Here is a 16,240-nt window from a genome sequence, read left to right as displayed (position 1 = left end):
TAAGTTATGATGTTTGATTTGAGGTTGGTAGAGATGAAGATGATTTGATAAATGGCGGGGGTTTGGTTTGGTTTGCTGCACAGATCAAATATTTATGAGTGGGCAAGCGGAGCAAGCAACAGTCGAATCGAAGCTATAAGTGTGAACAAGGAATGGACTGTTTAGCCCGATACGAGAATCCGAGTACAAGATTGGATGTGTAAGAGAAGATCTCAGCTTGTTATCAATATAATAAGTCCCGAGGATAAGAGAATCTATTAGTAGCTTTACCCAAGGTAGTAGGTCCCTAGGCATGGTTAACGAAGCCACATGCATATGCGCAAAACGGGGATGTCAATCGGCCAACAGCGGGGAAGACCCTACCCTACAAAGCTCAGATTTACAGTAGAATATCGGAGGTGACCGTAAACATTGACAAGGATGGATTCAAGTTCGATTTGGTTAGTAGTTAAATTTAATTGATAACAGTGGAGATGAAAAGAGAGAGCAATTGTTGCACCTTCATTGCGCTGCTCAAACAGAATCAATGATCAATGAACGTGCTGTCGTGTAACACAAATCCAATCATTAACCTTTGTTGTCCCGTTGATCTTGTTTCAAGAGGAGCTGTTTTTAGCATTCACCTTTATTAATGGCTAGAGTGACCTACCTAAGCTTTCACTAAAGATAGAGGCAAAGAGCCACACTAAAGCTGCCTGCATTGGAACCTACCTTCAATGAGCCATCAATGGAACCTTCCCTGACTGTGACTGTGATTCACTGACAAAACCTTTGAAATCACATCAATTCATTCTTCTTGCCTCATCTGAGCCTCCTCATTCCATCCTTTTCAATGCACCCGCACCTGTAGCAACGTGCCGCATGCCTGTCAACTACAAATAGAGGCGGGTTCCAACGCTGACATCGTCATCATACCTTTACTTATGCCTATCATAGGCCTCTTCATAACCTAACCTTATCCAACTAACCCAACCACAACTTCTGTCGCGTCCTCCCCACAAACTCAGAACCAAGCCCAGTATGGCTTCGCAAAATGGCCCGGCCGCGCCTGTCCCGCGAAAGATCGTGACATATGGCAAACCTTCGCGCAAGCGCTTCATGCGCGACGCGATGCCCCTCCGAGCTGCCGAATCATTCTCTGCGCCAACCAACCGCCCTGGCGCTGCTGACGAGTCTGTTCCAAAACAATCGAAGCTATCATTTTCGAGATCAACATCGGATCCATCGCCCCAATCTCCTGTCGGCAGTCGATCCAATGAACCAAACGGTGCAAGACTGGGGAAAGAGCTCAAAGCAGAGACACACGATACGACAGATACCAAAAAACGAAAACGACAGCAAGCTGCGCTTCCTGAAGCAATCGGAGAGGAGCCAACATCTATCCCTCAGAAACTATCCAATTCTACAGCTACACTACCACGACGACCATTAGGAGGGACTTCAGAGAACGAAGGAAAAGCCGCTGCGCCACGCCGCTCGCCAATCACGAAAAAGAGCCCCAAAGACAAGATCGCGCGATCTCGGCCCTTGCCTCGAAGCAAGTCTGATATCTCAAACATTGAGACCAGCTCCAAAATTGCGCCACCTGCATTCAAGAGTCGCGACGATGAGCCGCCGAGACCAAAGAAGAGACGTCCCCGACTTATCGATGCTTTGGCTGCTCAACGAGCCGACACGGATTCGGAAGACTCGGCCCCTGAAATAGAGGAAACCAGGCCTCCATCATCTTCAAATGCCGGCACAGGCCACGGAGGCGTAACGCATTCTCAACAGTCAGAGTCAGAGTCCCAGTCCCAGTCTCAGTCTCAGTCGCAGTCGCAGTCACAAAACAACTCGCAATCGCAAAATCAATCCCAAGATTCGACAATGTGGCAGAGAAATCGCCCTGCAGCAGCACTCAAAGGACGACGAGTCAAATATACGTACGGCCAATCACGGTCAATCCTGAGCGAATCCTCTTCAAAACTTAGCGAGGCCAGCCAGGGAATGGGGATGGGTATGGCCACTACTGAGGAAGAGCTGGATGCGCTCTTGGCTACGCCCCCAGAGCCCATCAACCCGGATCCGTTTGGCCTAGACGACGATGACGATATGGGAGATGACGGTATTCGACCTGCAATTAAGAGCGTGCATGAGCTACGGCGAGCTGGGGCAAATAATCGCTTCGCCGATGAGATGGAGGATCTGCTTGCTCGGATAGGAACCCCTAGCAGCAATCCGTCTTCTTTGAGGAGAAGCGCATTATTGGAGCTTTCCCAGAAGCTACAGCGCAAAGAATTCATCAGCCAATTTCGTGACCACGCAACGCGCGATAAAGTCGCCGCTAATATCGGACAGGAGAAGGACGTGATAAGCGGGTTCGCCCTCTCAGCAGTCCTCGTCATATTCCTTAACTTCAGCTCTGCGGCTCACTTGCTACAGCAGCTCGTTAACGACGGGCTCAGTGAGCTGCTTAGTGTGCTTCTACGAGTGCCCGAAGACATTGATGAGATCGCCGCAGGCAAGATGAGACTCTCCAAGACAACTAGAAACTCACTCAGTGAGGTAAAGAAAATCCTAACAAAGCTGAACATTTGGCACGGACGCCGTCCTGAGAAGCTCTCGCCCCAAACACTTGCACTGCAACTACTAAACATTGTATGCCAACGAATCGACGCAATGCATTCATCAGTTGTTGTCAAGGGTGTCGAAAATGATCTTGAGCTCGTCGTCGGAAATTGTGTGAAGGCAGATCCAAGAACTGACGCAGCATTTGCTCTCGTGGTATCAATATTGGAATCTCAGTCTGGGCTGGCAATGAACGATGAGCATGAGATTTCTTGGGTTGCGCAGCAGACGCACCACGTGGCTCGTCTTCTCGAGAACAGTCTACAGCAGTGGCCAGAAAAGCCGGGTGATATTGAGACAGCAATCCTCAAGTTGTCAATCAATATGTCCAACACGGCACACGGAGCAGCAGCTTTTAGCGACATAATTCTGTTGACGAGTCTTTCTCAAGTCATTCTCTCAGGCTTCAAATCGGCCCTGGACACGATGAACAGTCCGCGTCTAAAAGAAGAAACATATGATGGACTTCTGCTGGTACTTGGCATGGGCATCAACATCCTAGAGTACTGTCCACACGCACGAGAGAATATTGCGGGCGAGCAACTGGATGGCCTGGTGGCTGTATACTTGCAGTACCGGGTTCTGATGCAAAAGGTAAAACCACACAACCCAATGACTTTAACTTACATACGCTAACGTTCTTAATAAAGGCTGCTTCGGAAGAAAACTTGAAACCAGGCGTAGCAAAGCTTGGCGTGGCATTTGGCTATCTTTCCATCTTGCTAGGCTATTTGTCTCTGGTAGACGCAGCCCGGCAACGATTCGCAGAGCAGGCAGGAAGAGAAGGGCTTCCAAGCCTTATTGGGTCGATAAAGGAGTTTATCGCCATGTACAAAGAGGTTGATAACAAGGTGACTGAGCTTGAAGGACTTGTCAATGACTTACAACGACGGCAACGACATTAATGGACTATACCAAACAGGAATATGGATAGGGAGGATGCGCATCTGGGTGATATTGTTCTGAGTACAACCCTTTTAGCTTATATCATGATTTGAGGCAGAGCCAGTGCTGGTATAAGGGCCTGGGCTTAGGCCAGTCGAGCTGTTCTTAGACAAGAGCCAAATATAAATCGCTAGACAAACTGAATACTGCAATACCAATCTTGATATCATCCCAAGTTCAGGGTGATTCTATTGAGGCTCATCATGGTCCAATTATATGCATAACTATTATGCATCTTATGAAGAGGTCATTCAAGTTCACGCGTCACCACCAAAAAGGGCCTATGATGCAAAAGGGAGGGGGAGGGGTTTGTCTTTGGAGGGGATGGAAGGATGCCCGCAGAGCAGATCCGGTGGGGGGTACTCTGTACTGCACCTGTCATTGGATTGAATCCCTTCCATCTCACTCGTCAGGAATGTCTTTTAGGAAGTTCCGTCACTCTTACCCAGGTTTGGCTTGGCTCTTTGGTTGGCTTTTACAGTACAGTAGCTTGACCTTGCAGTTGCATCCAAACTTGACGTGCACCTGAAGTTCCAGGCCTTTTTTTAGTTACACATCATACACTCACATTCACATTCGCATCCACGTCCAAGTTCATCGTCGTCATCAACAGCACTCGTTTACTTAAATTTTCTGCCTTCTTCCTATCACTCAGCTGTTGGTCTCACTTTCTGTACGCCCTGACGTGCATCATTCAGGTGCAAATAATCACACGACGTTCAACAATTAAATAAGCAGCTTAAACTCTGTTTCACTCCTCTTTCGTTGCACCATGCCTTCTCCCAAGCAAAGAAAGGTCGCTATTGTCGGCAGCCGCTCCGTCGGTGAGTATTTTGATCCGTTGATGGCTTTGCACAATTGCCTTTCTTTCGATCGTTCAATTCACTGACAGTATTCGTAAATAGGCAAGTCGTCTCTAGCGGTACGATTCGTTGACGGTCACTTCGTCGACAGCTACTATCCCACGATCGAGAATACCTTTAGCAAAATGATCAAGTACAAGGGACAAGATTACTCGACCGAAATCGTCGACACAGCAGGCCAGGACGAGTACAGTATTCTCAACTCCAAGCACTTTATCGGCATCCATGGCTACATGCTCGTCTATTCGGTGTCATCACTGCCGTCTTTCGAGATGGTGCAGGTCATTCGTGAAAAGATTCTGAACCACTTGGTGAGTGCTCTCAGTTATGCGAGTAAGGGCTTCAACCAAGCTAACCAAAATCTCATCGTCTAGGGTACTGACTCCGTTCCTATCTGCATTGTCGGCAACAAGAGCGACTTGCGACCCGAGCAACGACAGGTCACTCCTGAAGATGGACAGAAGCTCTCCGAAAAGATTCAATGCGGCTGGACCGAGGCGAGCGCACGATACAACGAGAACGTCGGCAAAGCCTTCGAGCTCTTGATCGGACAGATTGAGAAGTCGCAGAACCCTGGCGAGGCACCCGCCAAGAGCAACTGCATTCTGATGTAAAAGGAATCGCAAACATGTTTCTAGAGGCACATTCTGCCAAACGATCACGATCACGATGATTGATTGATTTGGGGCCGCGGGGCGGTCCACAAGTCAAGCCCAGTTCAGTCCAATCCAGCCAGCACCAGACAAGACCAAGACCTTATCGTTCCACGAGGTCGCAAGGGCACAAGGCGATTCAGGTCAGGAACAGGGCAGCTAGACAGGATAGGACAGGACAGGACACGGGCCATGATATGTGCGAATGAGCGCCCTCTTTTGGTTAAATTCTCCGTTGCTGCAAGTGGCACACACGGTACTCTGTACAGCTTGAATCCTTGCGTTGCTTTCTCGTTTTGCTTGCCTTTGCAACTAGAGTATATATGGTACAAATCAATGGGGGTCAGGGTTTTTGGGTTTGCTCTTGGAAAATTTCTGTCTCTCTCTTGCTCTCTTCTTTCTTTCCCTATCTGACTCGTGCTTGACTGCATGTCCTGATTCATGACCAACCTCGAATGACTGACTGACATGCTGACCTTGGCGTAGAGGGGACGGGACTTGCAAGGATGCAGCGATGTGCAACTACCGATACGTACCTGGACTTGTTTCTAGAATGAATCTAGAGGCACCAGCCTCTCGGTGCCAGACCAGCCCAGTTCGATTGACAGCTCGCCAGGTAATTGGTTCCCAACAATTCGAAATGCCTTGTTTCTTAGTCTAGGCCCAGGAAAGTAGCCATAATTGTTTGCCCTGGCCTGTCTCCTTGGGCGGTCTGCACTGCACTGCGTCACTAAAAACACTGGTCCATCATGTGAATGTGAGAGCAAATGCACGATCTAGCTAGAAAGGGTCTTGACTCTATTCGGACAGTCCCGCTATCGGAGTCGCGTTAACCCGGGTATGCAAGAGGGTAGCATCCGGGAGGGACAGGGACGCTACTGTACAGTAGGTAGTTATGGAAAACCATTGTTGTGGGAAGATCCGCAGGTCGCTTCTTTGTACTAAAATAAAGCAGGTTCTCATTGAGCCATGTGGTTTTGTGAGTTGGCGAGGATAGATTGGCGGTCTAATAGGTTGTTAGTTTTTAAGACATGGAAGCCGATGATGATACTGGGTGATTCAGTGTTGCTCAGGTCAAGTTTAGGGTAAAAGAAAGGAAAGGGTGTCGCTCCTGCCTGTATGGTTCAGGCCTTACAACACCGTACCCAAGGCAAGTGCGTAGGACGGATACGTGTGCCACCATTCACAGCCTCAACTTGACATCTCACCGCGCCCAAGCCCAACTCTCTCTTTCTTTTTAATCTTTGTTCCTTGCCTGACGCTGCACCTTCTATTGTTACGGGGCAAAAAACAACGGCAACAAAGGACTTACTGCATACAAAAAATTGTAGACGCTTTTAATATTCAGTATTCTCAACTCCTCATTTCTGCTTCAGTTTCTTCGCACAGTTCATCAGTCCTTCTATCTATCTCCATATTGGAAGGAACATTTCTCCAGATGCCCGACACAAATCCTTGCCCCTTTTGCGGCTTTGAGCCGGAACAAGGAGAGCCTGAACTTCTTTTAGTGTGTCTTTGCCGATCTTCTAGCCGCTGCTTTCCTTGGAGTTGAAACTAAGACATGCTTCCCTTGACTAGCAGCATATCGAGAAACATCACCCAGACGGTGAACAGTCCCCCTTCACCGACAACGCAGAAGCAGTCGTGTGCCGAGAAGATGGTTGCGGTGAGCTTGTCCAGCTTGATGAGCTAGCGTTCCACCTGGAACTTCATGAGCTCGAGGCGCAGGGCGCAACGCCTGAGCCAGGACCTGGATCTGAACCTGAGCCTGCCGCGGAAAAAGCTCCGTCTAGACATCGAAAATCGGCGACAGCGACTAGGGAGAGATCCCGCAAGCAAAAGACCAGCGCTATCCAGGCGATGAAAGACCTCCTGACAGGTCACAGCAGTAGGTCGAGCCACAGTCGTGAAAGCACCAGTAGTCGCACTCGCCACAAAACTAAAAGGGAAGAGGCTGGTATCACAAAGAGTCCTGATAGAGGTTCTTCTTCTCGAACTAGGCATGGGGAACGACGTCGAAAGTCTGGCCGTTTGGGGGTATGTGAATTCGTGATAGTTTGCTCAGGCCAGTGAACTAACTCTGTTGTAGAGATCGGAGCTTGGCAGATTCGCACATGAAAAGAAGATGCCCCCATGGCTCGTAGATCTTCTTGAAAAAGATGGCCAAGTCGTTAATAACGGTGAGAATGCCTCCGTAAGGTACGGGGATAACAGCTGATCAGGAGAATAGACATTTTGCCTGTTCTAATTCAACTCCTCGAACAAAACCCTTCAACACAATATGCCTACGTCTGCCGACCTGCGGTGCAGCATATTTCCAAGTTGAAGCAGGAAGGTGAGTTTCTGCCTCCAGTGACTGTGTATATGTATCGATTCAGGGGTATCTGACAAGTCCAGGTGGTTTCTGTGGTTATCGAAACATCCAGATGCTCACATCTGACATCATCTCTGCGAAAACTCCAGGCTCTCAGCACTTTGGCGAGAGCTTTCCTAATATCTTTCAGATCCAGAATTTGATCGAAAACGCTTGGGATAGTGGTATCAACGCTCAGGGTAGAGCAGAAACTGGAGGTATCAGGGGAACACGGAAGTACATTGGTACACCAGAGGTAGTATATCCTGCGTATGTCTTTATCTGCAAATTGCTTACAAAACATAGGCACAAGCTGTATTCCTGAGCCTAAACATACCGTATGTTGAACGGGCCATTTATCTAATGTTGAAAATATAGCTGATCATAGACAGTTGTTCGGTTCAAGCATTCAAAGATCCGGAACGCGGTAGGTCTAAGCAGCACCTCTTCGAAGCTATCGAGAGATACTTCCAAGGAGGCGTTACCAGCGTAGAGGACCGGATCCATTGCACAAACCTACCACCGATCTATCTACAGCATCCAGGTAAGATGCGAGAACCGTTTACAGAGAGCGCAAGGGCTAAGATTGGAACAGGACACTCTCTGACTATCGTCGGGTTCGAGAAGCAGATGGATGGCCACACAAACCTCTTGGTATTCGACCCTAGCTTCCGTGATTCTACTAAGATTAGAGATCTCGTCGGGAAAACATTTCGGTTGAAAGGCTCTTCTATCGACGGACTCCTGAAACCATACCGTCGTGGTTCCCACTACTTCCGCAGACACAACCAATATGAAGTGCTCTAGTAAGTGATCTCACCCTTGGAATCTTGTCTTCGTCCATACTTATGACGTTTAGTCTCACAAAATATGCATCTGTGGCCTAGTGACCCAGGTGATTTACTGGAGATCGGTTTACTGCTGGTCCTTGAACCAAGCCTGAAGCTTGGCCAGCGCGCGGCTTCGATGAGAGATCTTGTTCTTCTCTACCTTGTCCATCTCGGCAAAGCTGTAACGGTCAGCAGAGAACAACAGTCAAGGTCGATTCTTTCCTTACGTCTGGCCTTCGTACTCGAAGATGGCATCCCATCCGAAAGCGGGAGGTCCTCGAGGAAGCACAATCTTGCCCTGCAAAACCGTCAGCGCAGTTGATAAAACATATTCAAGGACTTCTTACTGGGCATCGACCTTGGAAGATGATGACCTCCTCTCCAGGTCCGGCGCAGTATCCGAAAGTGCAGACGGCTTCAGCAGACTTGTCATCGTAAGCAGCCAGTAGGTTGTTCAGACCTTGGTGACCGATTGAAGTCATGAACCACTTGCTTCTCGATCATCAGCGCTTTGCATTTTCAGAACAGCGATTTCAACTTGCATGTAGACACCAGGAAGGCCATTGAGGGCATTGTAGCAGAGCGCTGTATCCTCAACCAGGACTGGGCCTTTCACCTGGAAATTGATTATTAGGCATGTTTTCATTTTTAAGCGGTTGTTCAATAAACAAATACCTACCAATTCGGCCGCTTTACGGCACTTGTACTCAGTAACCCCCTCAAGTGTGCCTTGCACCTCCTCGAGGTCTACGGGCTGGCTGAGGACCTCGATCTCAGGCTCAAGAATGGCCTTGACTTCGGTCAACTTGTTGGCGTTGCCGGTGATGAAGTTGACTTTGTGAGGCGCCATTTTTATTTTTCCACAGATTTGATAGAGACAAGTAAGTGGTAAGGCGGTTTTCTTTAAAAAGGCAAGAGAAAATAAGATCGTCAAAGAGAGATAGAGATAGAAGCTGAAAGTAATCGAGCTGAACGATGGGCCACTCAACCCCCACTGTGTGACAAAATATGCACTTGTCCGATATGAACCTTCTAAAGCGATTCATGTCAATTCGTAGCCTGCCCTAGGCTTGTATCAATATCTATTTTCACCAACCAATTCCGCGCTTTCAAATATGACCTTCAATACCCGTAGTCTCGCTCTGTCTGCATGCAGTTCCAAGAACCCATGCCCTCTAATAAAAGTCGCCTTCAATAGAACTTCCTTACTCGCTGTTGTCCTTCTTCCATTGATCGAGCCAAGCAACTATGCGATCAACATTTGTGTCCATCTCATCAGCGTTGTTGCTTGTCAACTCGATGACAATTTCCTCATCGAATGCCTCATGCGCCTCTTGTAGAAGGACCTCCATAATCTCAGAGTCAAGGTTTTCTTGAAGCTTAGAGTCGGGATAATTTCTGTGGTTAAAATAATCAGCAAAAGCTTCTTTTTGTCACAACTCAAGCCTGAGAGGACATACCTCGCTGTAAGACGGTCGTAGAGGGTGGAAGAGTCGACTCGTAGGACCACGACTAGATCTATCCAGCTCTTAGGGAAGAGATCACATGCGTGCCAGTCAATGATGTATCCGCCAGCCTTGACATCCTCCTCGATAGCATCAAGGAGCTGTGATACTGTTAGCTTGTGTCCTTGTTTACTCAAACAAATCCGTAATTTAGATATCTGATTGTAGATATAAATACTTGCCTTGTCTTCATCCACAATCAAGCTGTGGAACTCATCGCTGTAACCTTCATGGCACTCCTTGTCCTTCACGACTTGGTTGACTGAAAGGTGACGCAGACCAGTTCGTTCTGCAAGGCTCTCACAATGAGTCGTCTTTCCGACACCAGGCGTACCTGTGATGATAATATTGGGCAATTTTCGATCACTCATTTTGGTAAAGGTTTTGTTTGTCTGATATAGGTACCTATAAATGCAGAGATTGATAGACTCCAATTTGGGTACCTCTGAAATTGCAGCTACGTAGACTGTGCGATGCAATTAAAGGGGCGTAAAGACTCGATAGTTGCATCAACACCAACTTTTCACCATCAACAAACTATCACAAGAAACAAATAGATAAAAACAAGTGAACAAATAACCACAGTATCGCTTCGTACTCTCATCTCTCGGATTCTCCAATACAGCTATAGTTCATCTTATAAAGATAGAATCGAGCTCAAATACCCTCACCAACTTGCGGAGAAGGGGGCTAACATCCCACTCTATAACCATGATGTCTTCCAGATACAAGGAGAAAAACCTCAGATCTGCCTCAGTAACACGCCGTCATTAGAAAATTCGACATCAAACACCCTGAAAATGCGGCTTCTATCCCTTATGTGCGTTTGAAATGCCTAAACCAGCTTCATTATTTCTTACTGCTCTACATCCACTTCATCGACGCCCTCAAGCTCATGCTGGTGGCCGTTCTCGTATTCTTCGCCGTCTGTGTAGTCCAACTTCTCCTGTTGCGCAATGGCTTGTGCTGAGACGATCTCAGCGAGCCTCTTCAGGCGAGGAGTTTGGAGCCCTGGAAGAAAATTGTCAGTCTCAAATTGCTTGCAAGGTAACTCGGTTCATATGGAACTTACAAGAGGGTGTGTAAGTCTCGAGCGCAGTGATGACTCGAGGCTCGGCGATCTCGTAAGGACCACTGTCGTCCATATCGACGGCCTGAAGGAGAAGGACGTCACTCTTCTCAGTAACACGCGAGGCAACTGCCTTCATGATCTCGCCGTTGATAGGCTGCTCGTAATCGGCAACCAAGTATTGGTTGAGCAGCTTCTGGATCTGGTTCGGTGAAAGCCTATGATTGTCAGTAAGAAGTCATTGATAGAGATCTCAGTATACTTACATCCAGCAGATGTCCTGAATAATTTCTATGTCGTTCAGGGTGGCCTTCTTGAGCTGAAGAAGCTTGGTTGCTTGCTGCATAACGGTTAGCTCTATTCTTGAACCACCTCTGGGGTTGAACTTACCATAAGATGCTCCAGTTGGAGCGTACCCTCGGGCATATCGTGGCTCTTGCACCATTCCTCAATTCGAGTGATGTTGTAGTTAATCTGAAGACCACGCTTCCATGAGAGGAAGTTTCTTCGCATGAGCAGATCGTTGAACGCTGTCACACCAACCAACTTCAGGAGCTCGGTGATGCACTGCGTGATGATGGAATCCTCCAAGTAGTATGCCTTCATCGCGCGGAAGACGCTGTTAAGCAGACTAAGGAGGTTGTCCATGCTGTAAGCAGGGGTCGAGTTCGACTGGAGAAGCTTGCCCAAGAAACGGCTGCTTTCGTTGGTAACGAAACCAGGAAGAGACTGGGACTCGATGATGGCGGGAATAATCATCTTCTGCAACTTCTTCTTCAACACCTTCATCCAAGTGTGGTAAATGTTGAACTCCAAACTCTCAAGATCGTGCTTAACGATCTCAAGAAGTCGGTCGTACTCGTAGTTGTCAGACTTCTGAGCCTCGTACCAATCCTCGGCAAGGAACACGAAAGACAACATCTCGTGAACGTTTGACAACCAGAAGGCGCCAGGGTTGATAGCCTCGTCACCATCGTGCTGCATAACCTCCTGCTGGATAGACTGCATAACATTGGCCAAGAAGCGTTCCGACTCCTTGACGAAACCGTTGTTCCACATCTCTGATGTGACCAAGTTGATGAGGTATGAAGGGAACAGAACTTCCTTGTCTGATGGTGGTGGGGTAGTGTTGGGAGAGGGGATCTTGAGGTTTCGGATCAGTCCCATGGTCACCTCCTCATTGAGGCCATCCTCGTCCGCGAGAAGCGTCTCGAGTTCCATCTCAATATTATCGACGCCAGGGAGGAAGGTCGAACCAGAAAGGTTCTGGCGATGCGCCGTGCCAGTAACAGCCATGGAAACCGGCCGAGGGTTATAAGTACCACTAAAGCGATCAAGCTCCCGCGGTTCCGCGCCTGCGCTGCGACGCTTAGGCTTCTTGGACGCGACCAGGTTAATAAGACCAGAAGGTACTGAAGCTCCAGGCGTTGTCCCATTGGCAAGCTCTCCATTGATAGGCGCATTCCTTCGAGCCAGCTCGAGGGCGTCTCGAAGAGACTCGAGTTCCTGCCTCAAACTCATGTTATCCTTCTCATGTTGAGTGCTTGACCTCTTTGCTGTCTCCAATTCTGTGTTGGTTAACCGAAGAGACTCTCGAAGCTCTCTCTCCTCCTCTTGCATTCTCTTAATATTGGCCGTCGACTCATCGAAGGCGACTTGAAGCTTCTTCATCTCATCCTCCATCGCTTGCAGGCGTGCGACGGCGATACCAGCCTGGTTAGCTTCAGTCTGGAGCTCCTTCGTTCGTGCCTCAAGGTCGTTATGTCTCTTCTTCCATGACTTGATTTGTCCCTCGTAGTTCTCAACCTGTGATGCAAGACCCTTGTTCCTTTCCTTCATTGAACCCAGAGACTGCGTCAACTCGACAACCTTGTTTTCAAGCTTGTAGGAGATCTGCTTCAAGTCACGAGCCTCTTCACGAACTGTCTTGTATTCCTTTCGGGCCTTCCTTCCACGCCACAAGCTCTGGATAAGGATAACCTTCTTGCGGTACTGCCTCCAAGCCAGCAACTGCCTTCTTGATCTCCAAGAACGCTGGATCTTGAGAGCAGCATTACCAAGGCGTTCCTCCAAGATGGTCTTTCGTCGAAGGTATCCCTTGGCAATTGACTCGAACAGGACCATATCCTTTCTGAATTGAACGTAAGACTTGCGCTGCTTGGATCCTCGCCACACGCGCTGGATGGTGATAGCAGCCTTGATAGTGCGGAGCTCTTGGGCCGACTTTCTGGCCTTCCATGACCTAATTGCAGACTGTGTAAGGATGATGGCTTCACGAGCCTCGAGGTAGCGTTGTCGGTAGTACTTGGCTCTGAGGTTCTTCTGGATCATAATAGCACAGTCATTGAGCCTGGTGGTGCGGAGGTTCTCCAAGAAGGCGAGCATACCAGCTCGGAAGAAAATCTTGGTGAGACCAAGCTGGTACTTGTCCATGCCCTTCTCGGTACTTGTTCCAAGAGCCTTCTTAAGGATGGCATCAGCCATCTCACGGATCTCCGAGGTCCATTGGTCAGACCTAACCAACATGTAGTAACGAAGGGCGAACTCTTCGTATGTCCAGCGAGTAGGGTAACCGGCACAACTAATACGGACTGTCTCGAGGACACCACAAGCACGCAGCTGGCTGAGAACCATGGGGCCCTCAAATTTCCAAGCCTCCTTGGCCTCGTTAGGCTTAATACATCGGATGTAGTGGACGTCAGTGTTGTTGATGGTGCTCATAAGCTCGATGAGCGACGATCGGAAAATGCCTCCCAGTGTGGGCTTCCTGTTGACAGCCACTCCAATCTTCCTACCAGCGGCGGGCTTAACAGCGTTGGAGCTGGAAGAGGCGGCATCCTTCTCTCGTACGGCAGTCGCGGCGTCCAAGACAGTCTTGAGGAACTCGTTGCTTGAGGCGCGCAGGACAGCCATGTGCTCATCAGGGACAGTATCTCGGTTCTTCTCGATAAAACCCTCGGACTCGTAGGTAACGTCAATGGCATAATGGCAGACAGTGAAAGCTGACTTTCCGAATCTAGGCTTCTTGTAGAATTTTGACTTATCAGGAGTGAAGTTGTGGTGAAGCTTGGTGACAAACTGCTCGTCTGATCCCATGGGAAGTCGAGACTCTTCGTCGAGCAGAGACAAGATACCTAGCTTGCCCTCGATCAGGTCGATACAAGGCTGGTTATCGGAGAAGTCAATGAAAGTCCAGTCGATCTGCTCCCTAAGGTATTCTTCCTGCTCCAGCTTGAAGACATGCTGGTTGAACTCTTGCTGCAACTTCTCGTTGGCGTAGTTGATACAGAACTGTTCGAATGAGTTCTTGGCAAAATGTTCGAAACCATAAATATCCAAAACACCGATGAATGAGGTCACTCGGCTCAACACCTCTTCAGAAGCCAAACTGGTGTTGATGATATCAACGAGCCAGTCGAAGAGACTCGAGTAAATAAACTTGGCGACGGAATCACGAACAACGATAGCCTGCGCTTGGCTCAGGTTTGAAGTGATCTTCTCACCACGGGTAATGAGCTGCTTCTTAACAATCCACCTGGCAAACTCCTCGGCCTTAACACCAAGAATAGCGCAAGCCTTCTCTAAAGAAGGCTCGTTGGGAGCCAATACACTGTCGTTACGTGAAGCAGTGATCTTGACATTTCCGAGGTGCAGAAGACCGGCCAACAACTTGAAAATGTCTGACTGCTGCTCGCCTGTAACACCAATGGTCGATAGCGACTTCTGGGTTGCCTCGAATTCGGCCTTGTCGTCCACACCATCAATTGTTGGGCAGTTTCCTTGGTTCAGGTACTCAAACTCCTCAATGGGCAAAAGACCGAGCTCCTCGCGCTGCTGGTCAGAGGCACCAGCGATGAGCTGATAGAAGATATGGTAGTTACGCTCCTTGAGGGGCTGGAAAACCAATCGTGAGCGTTCCAGAAGATATGTTCTAATCTTTGCGCCAATAATATTCGTCTCCTCGTCAAACATGATCTCAATGTACTTTCCGAATCGTGAAGAGTTGTCGTTTCGAGTCGTCTTAGCGTTACCGAACGCTTCCATGATAGGGTTGGTCGCAAGGATCTGCTCTTCCGTCTCACTCATTGACTCGTTGCCTCGCTTGGATCGCCCACCAGGGTTGTCGGGAGACTCTCTAGTAGCAAAGTATCGCATGATGTATTTGGCGCTGACAGTTTTACCAGCACCAGACTCTCCGGAGACTACGACAGTCTGGTTCTTCTTGTCGCGAATCATGTCCCTAAAACAAATTAGTTGGGAGAAGCTGGGCGACTGTTGCTCATTCTTACATGAAGGCCTCCTCAGCAATGGCGAACAAATGAGGCGCTTGTGTGGCTCGCTGTCTTCCAGCATACACCTGAACCATACCCGGAACATAGAGAGAATCGACTCGCGCGAACGGATTTGTAGCAATAAGAACGATACCACTGTAAGTGTAGATCTCCTTTTGCAAGTATCGTAACCTAATTGCCTGCAGGACTGGAAGGTGTTAGCATCAGTCGTGCCAGTTCCTATGGCAGGCGATAGCTCGGTGGCAAACATACCAGCAGGTTCGTTGAGATGGGACAAATTTGTAAGATCGTCGCTGGCTTCGAGCATTGTCGGGTTCATCAGAGGGGGCAGAGACGGGTCGCTCCCGCTCTGGAGTGCCTCCGCAGACACCTCGATATCCTTGGTCTAACAGGGAGATACAGTCAGTACACAGATCGCAACGAGATACACCGTATCACCAAGGTAGGGCTGTATGCAAACTCACCTCGCCGTTCTCAAGCTGGAAGGTCAGCTTGACTTTGGAGCCATCGACGGTCTTGTTGATGAGCTCCGAAGCCACCCAACCTTCGGCAGTGTCTGGCTGCCATGCTCTTGTGCCAACCTCGTAGGCAGATGCCATGGTGGCGGTATTACCGAGCGCGAAGCCGGATTGTATTAGGATAGAAGATAAAGGCGACTATGTCGAAGCGGTATCGGGGTAATTAGTACTAAGGGGCTGAATGGCGGTGGGATGCATATATTCGCCAACAGTGGGTGTAGAGAAACACGGCCTGCCGGAGAGGGATATAGTCGTTTAAACGTCGCTTCTGGTAAACGTAAAGGGGGCGTTAGTCAATCCAAACAACGGGCACGCTCGTGAGAGTATGCGGTCGAATGGTTGTTGGATGCTTTGCGCAAGTCCAAGTCCAGTCAGGACAAGTCAAGTCGAGCTTTCTAGGTACACCGGTGCCCCGTAATCCAAAAGAGATACTGGACTGGACAGAAAGGATGGACCCTGTAGTCTAAGCGGGAGAAGAGAAGGGAAAACGGTTCTTTTTTCTTTTCCTTCCCACACACAAAAGACTCGCCGACAAAGAGGTCGAGCAAGATTGAAAGTTGCAAGGCAAAACGAGAGACCTTGAAGGAAGTCAAAAGTTAAGTTAA

The 16,240-nt window shown here is 48.8% G+C and overlaps 6 protein-coding genes across 6 annotated transcripts; 3 read left to right on the top strand and 3 right to left on the bottom strand.

Moving 5' to 3' along the window:
* Window positions 1-1,020: 1,020 nt before the first annotated feature.
* Window positions 1,021-3,512, top strand: FIESC28_09077 (uncharacterized protein; the record flags this gene model as incomplete). The annotated part of the gene is made up of 2 exons (XM_031163214.1): window positions 1,021-3,201; window positions 3,258-3,512. 2 exons carry the CDS (start codon window positions 1,021-1,023, stop codon window positions 3,510-3,512), a joined length of 2,436 nt encoding a protein of 811 aa, XP_031012792.1.
* An 812-nt stretch (window positions 3,513-4,324) lies between these two features.
* On the top strand, window positions 4,325-5,029 carry FIESC28_09076 (uncharacterized protein; the record flags this gene model as incomplete). Its single annotated transcript, XM_031163213.1, has 3 exons — window positions 4,325-4,376; window positions 4,458-4,726; window positions 4,790-5,029. The coding sequence occupies 3 exons, from the start codon at window positions 4,325-4,327 to the stop codon at window positions 5,027-5,029; spliced, it is 561 nt and encodes a 186-aa protein (XP_031012791.1).
* A 1,477-nt stretch (window positions 5,030-6,506) lies between these two features.
* FIESC28_09075 (uncharacterized protein) lies at window positions 6,507-8,308 on the top strand (the record flags this gene model as incomplete). The annotated part of the gene is made up of 7 exons (XM_031163212.1): window positions 6,507-6,575; window positions 6,647-7,105; window positions 7,158-7,248; window positions 7,299-7,403; window positions 7,466-7,691; window positions 7,814-8,227; window positions 8,281-8,308. 7 exons carry the CDS (start codon window positions 6,507-6,509, stop codon window positions 8,306-8,308), a joined length of 1,392 nt encoding a protein of 463 aa, XP_031012790.1.
* Window positions 8,309-8,336: 28 nt separating this feature from the next.
* On the bottom strand, window positions 8,337-9,101 carry FIESC28_09074 (uncharacterized protein; the record flags this gene model as incomplete). The annotated part of the gene is made up of 5 exons (XM_031163211.1): window positions 8,337-8,430; window positions 8,479-8,549; window positions 8,599-8,739; window positions 8,778-8,867; window positions 8,931-9,101. 5 exons carry the CDS (start codon window positions 9,099-9,101, stop codon window positions 8,337-8,339), a joined length of 567 nt encoding a protein of 188 aa, XP_031012789.1.
* A 355-nt stretch (window positions 9,102-9,456) lies between these two features.
* FIESC28_09073 (uncharacterized protein) lies at window positions 9,457-10,127 on the bottom strand (the record flags this gene model as incomplete). Its single annotated transcript, XM_031163210.1, has 3 exons — window positions 9,457-9,649; window positions 9,712-9,865; window positions 9,935-10,127. 3 exons carry the CDS (start codon window positions 10,125-10,127, stop codon window positions 9,457-9,459), a joined length of 540 nt encoding a protein of 179 aa, XP_031012788.1.
* A 485-nt stretch (window positions 10,128-10,612) lies between these two features.
* FIESC28_09072 (uncharacterized protein) lies at window positions 10,613-15,716 on the bottom strand (the record flags this gene model as incomplete). Its single annotated transcript, XM_031163209.1, has 7 exons — window positions 10,613-10,767; window positions 10,829-11,043; window positions 11,092-11,165; window positions 11,216-15,065; window positions 15,115-15,304; window positions 15,370-15,502; window positions 15,582-15,716. 7 exons carry the CDS (start codon window positions 15,714-15,716, stop codon window positions 10,613-10,615), a joined length of 4,752 nt encoding a protein of 1,583 aa, XP_031012787.1.
* Window positions 15,717-16,240: the final 524 nt, after the last annotated feature.

This window comes from Fusarium coffeatum, assembly GCF_003316985.1.
Source record: "Fusarium coffeatum strain FIESC_28 chromosome Unknown BRIP53273_contig_221, whole genome shotgun sequence".
In the NCBI taxonomy this organism is placed as follows: Eukaryota; Fungi; Ascomycota; class Sordariomycetes; order Hypocreales; family Nectriaceae; genus Fusarium; species Fusarium coffeatum.
The sequence above is the reverse complement of the archived record's forward strand: the minus strand, read 5'-3'. Positions and strand labels throughout refer to the sequence as shown.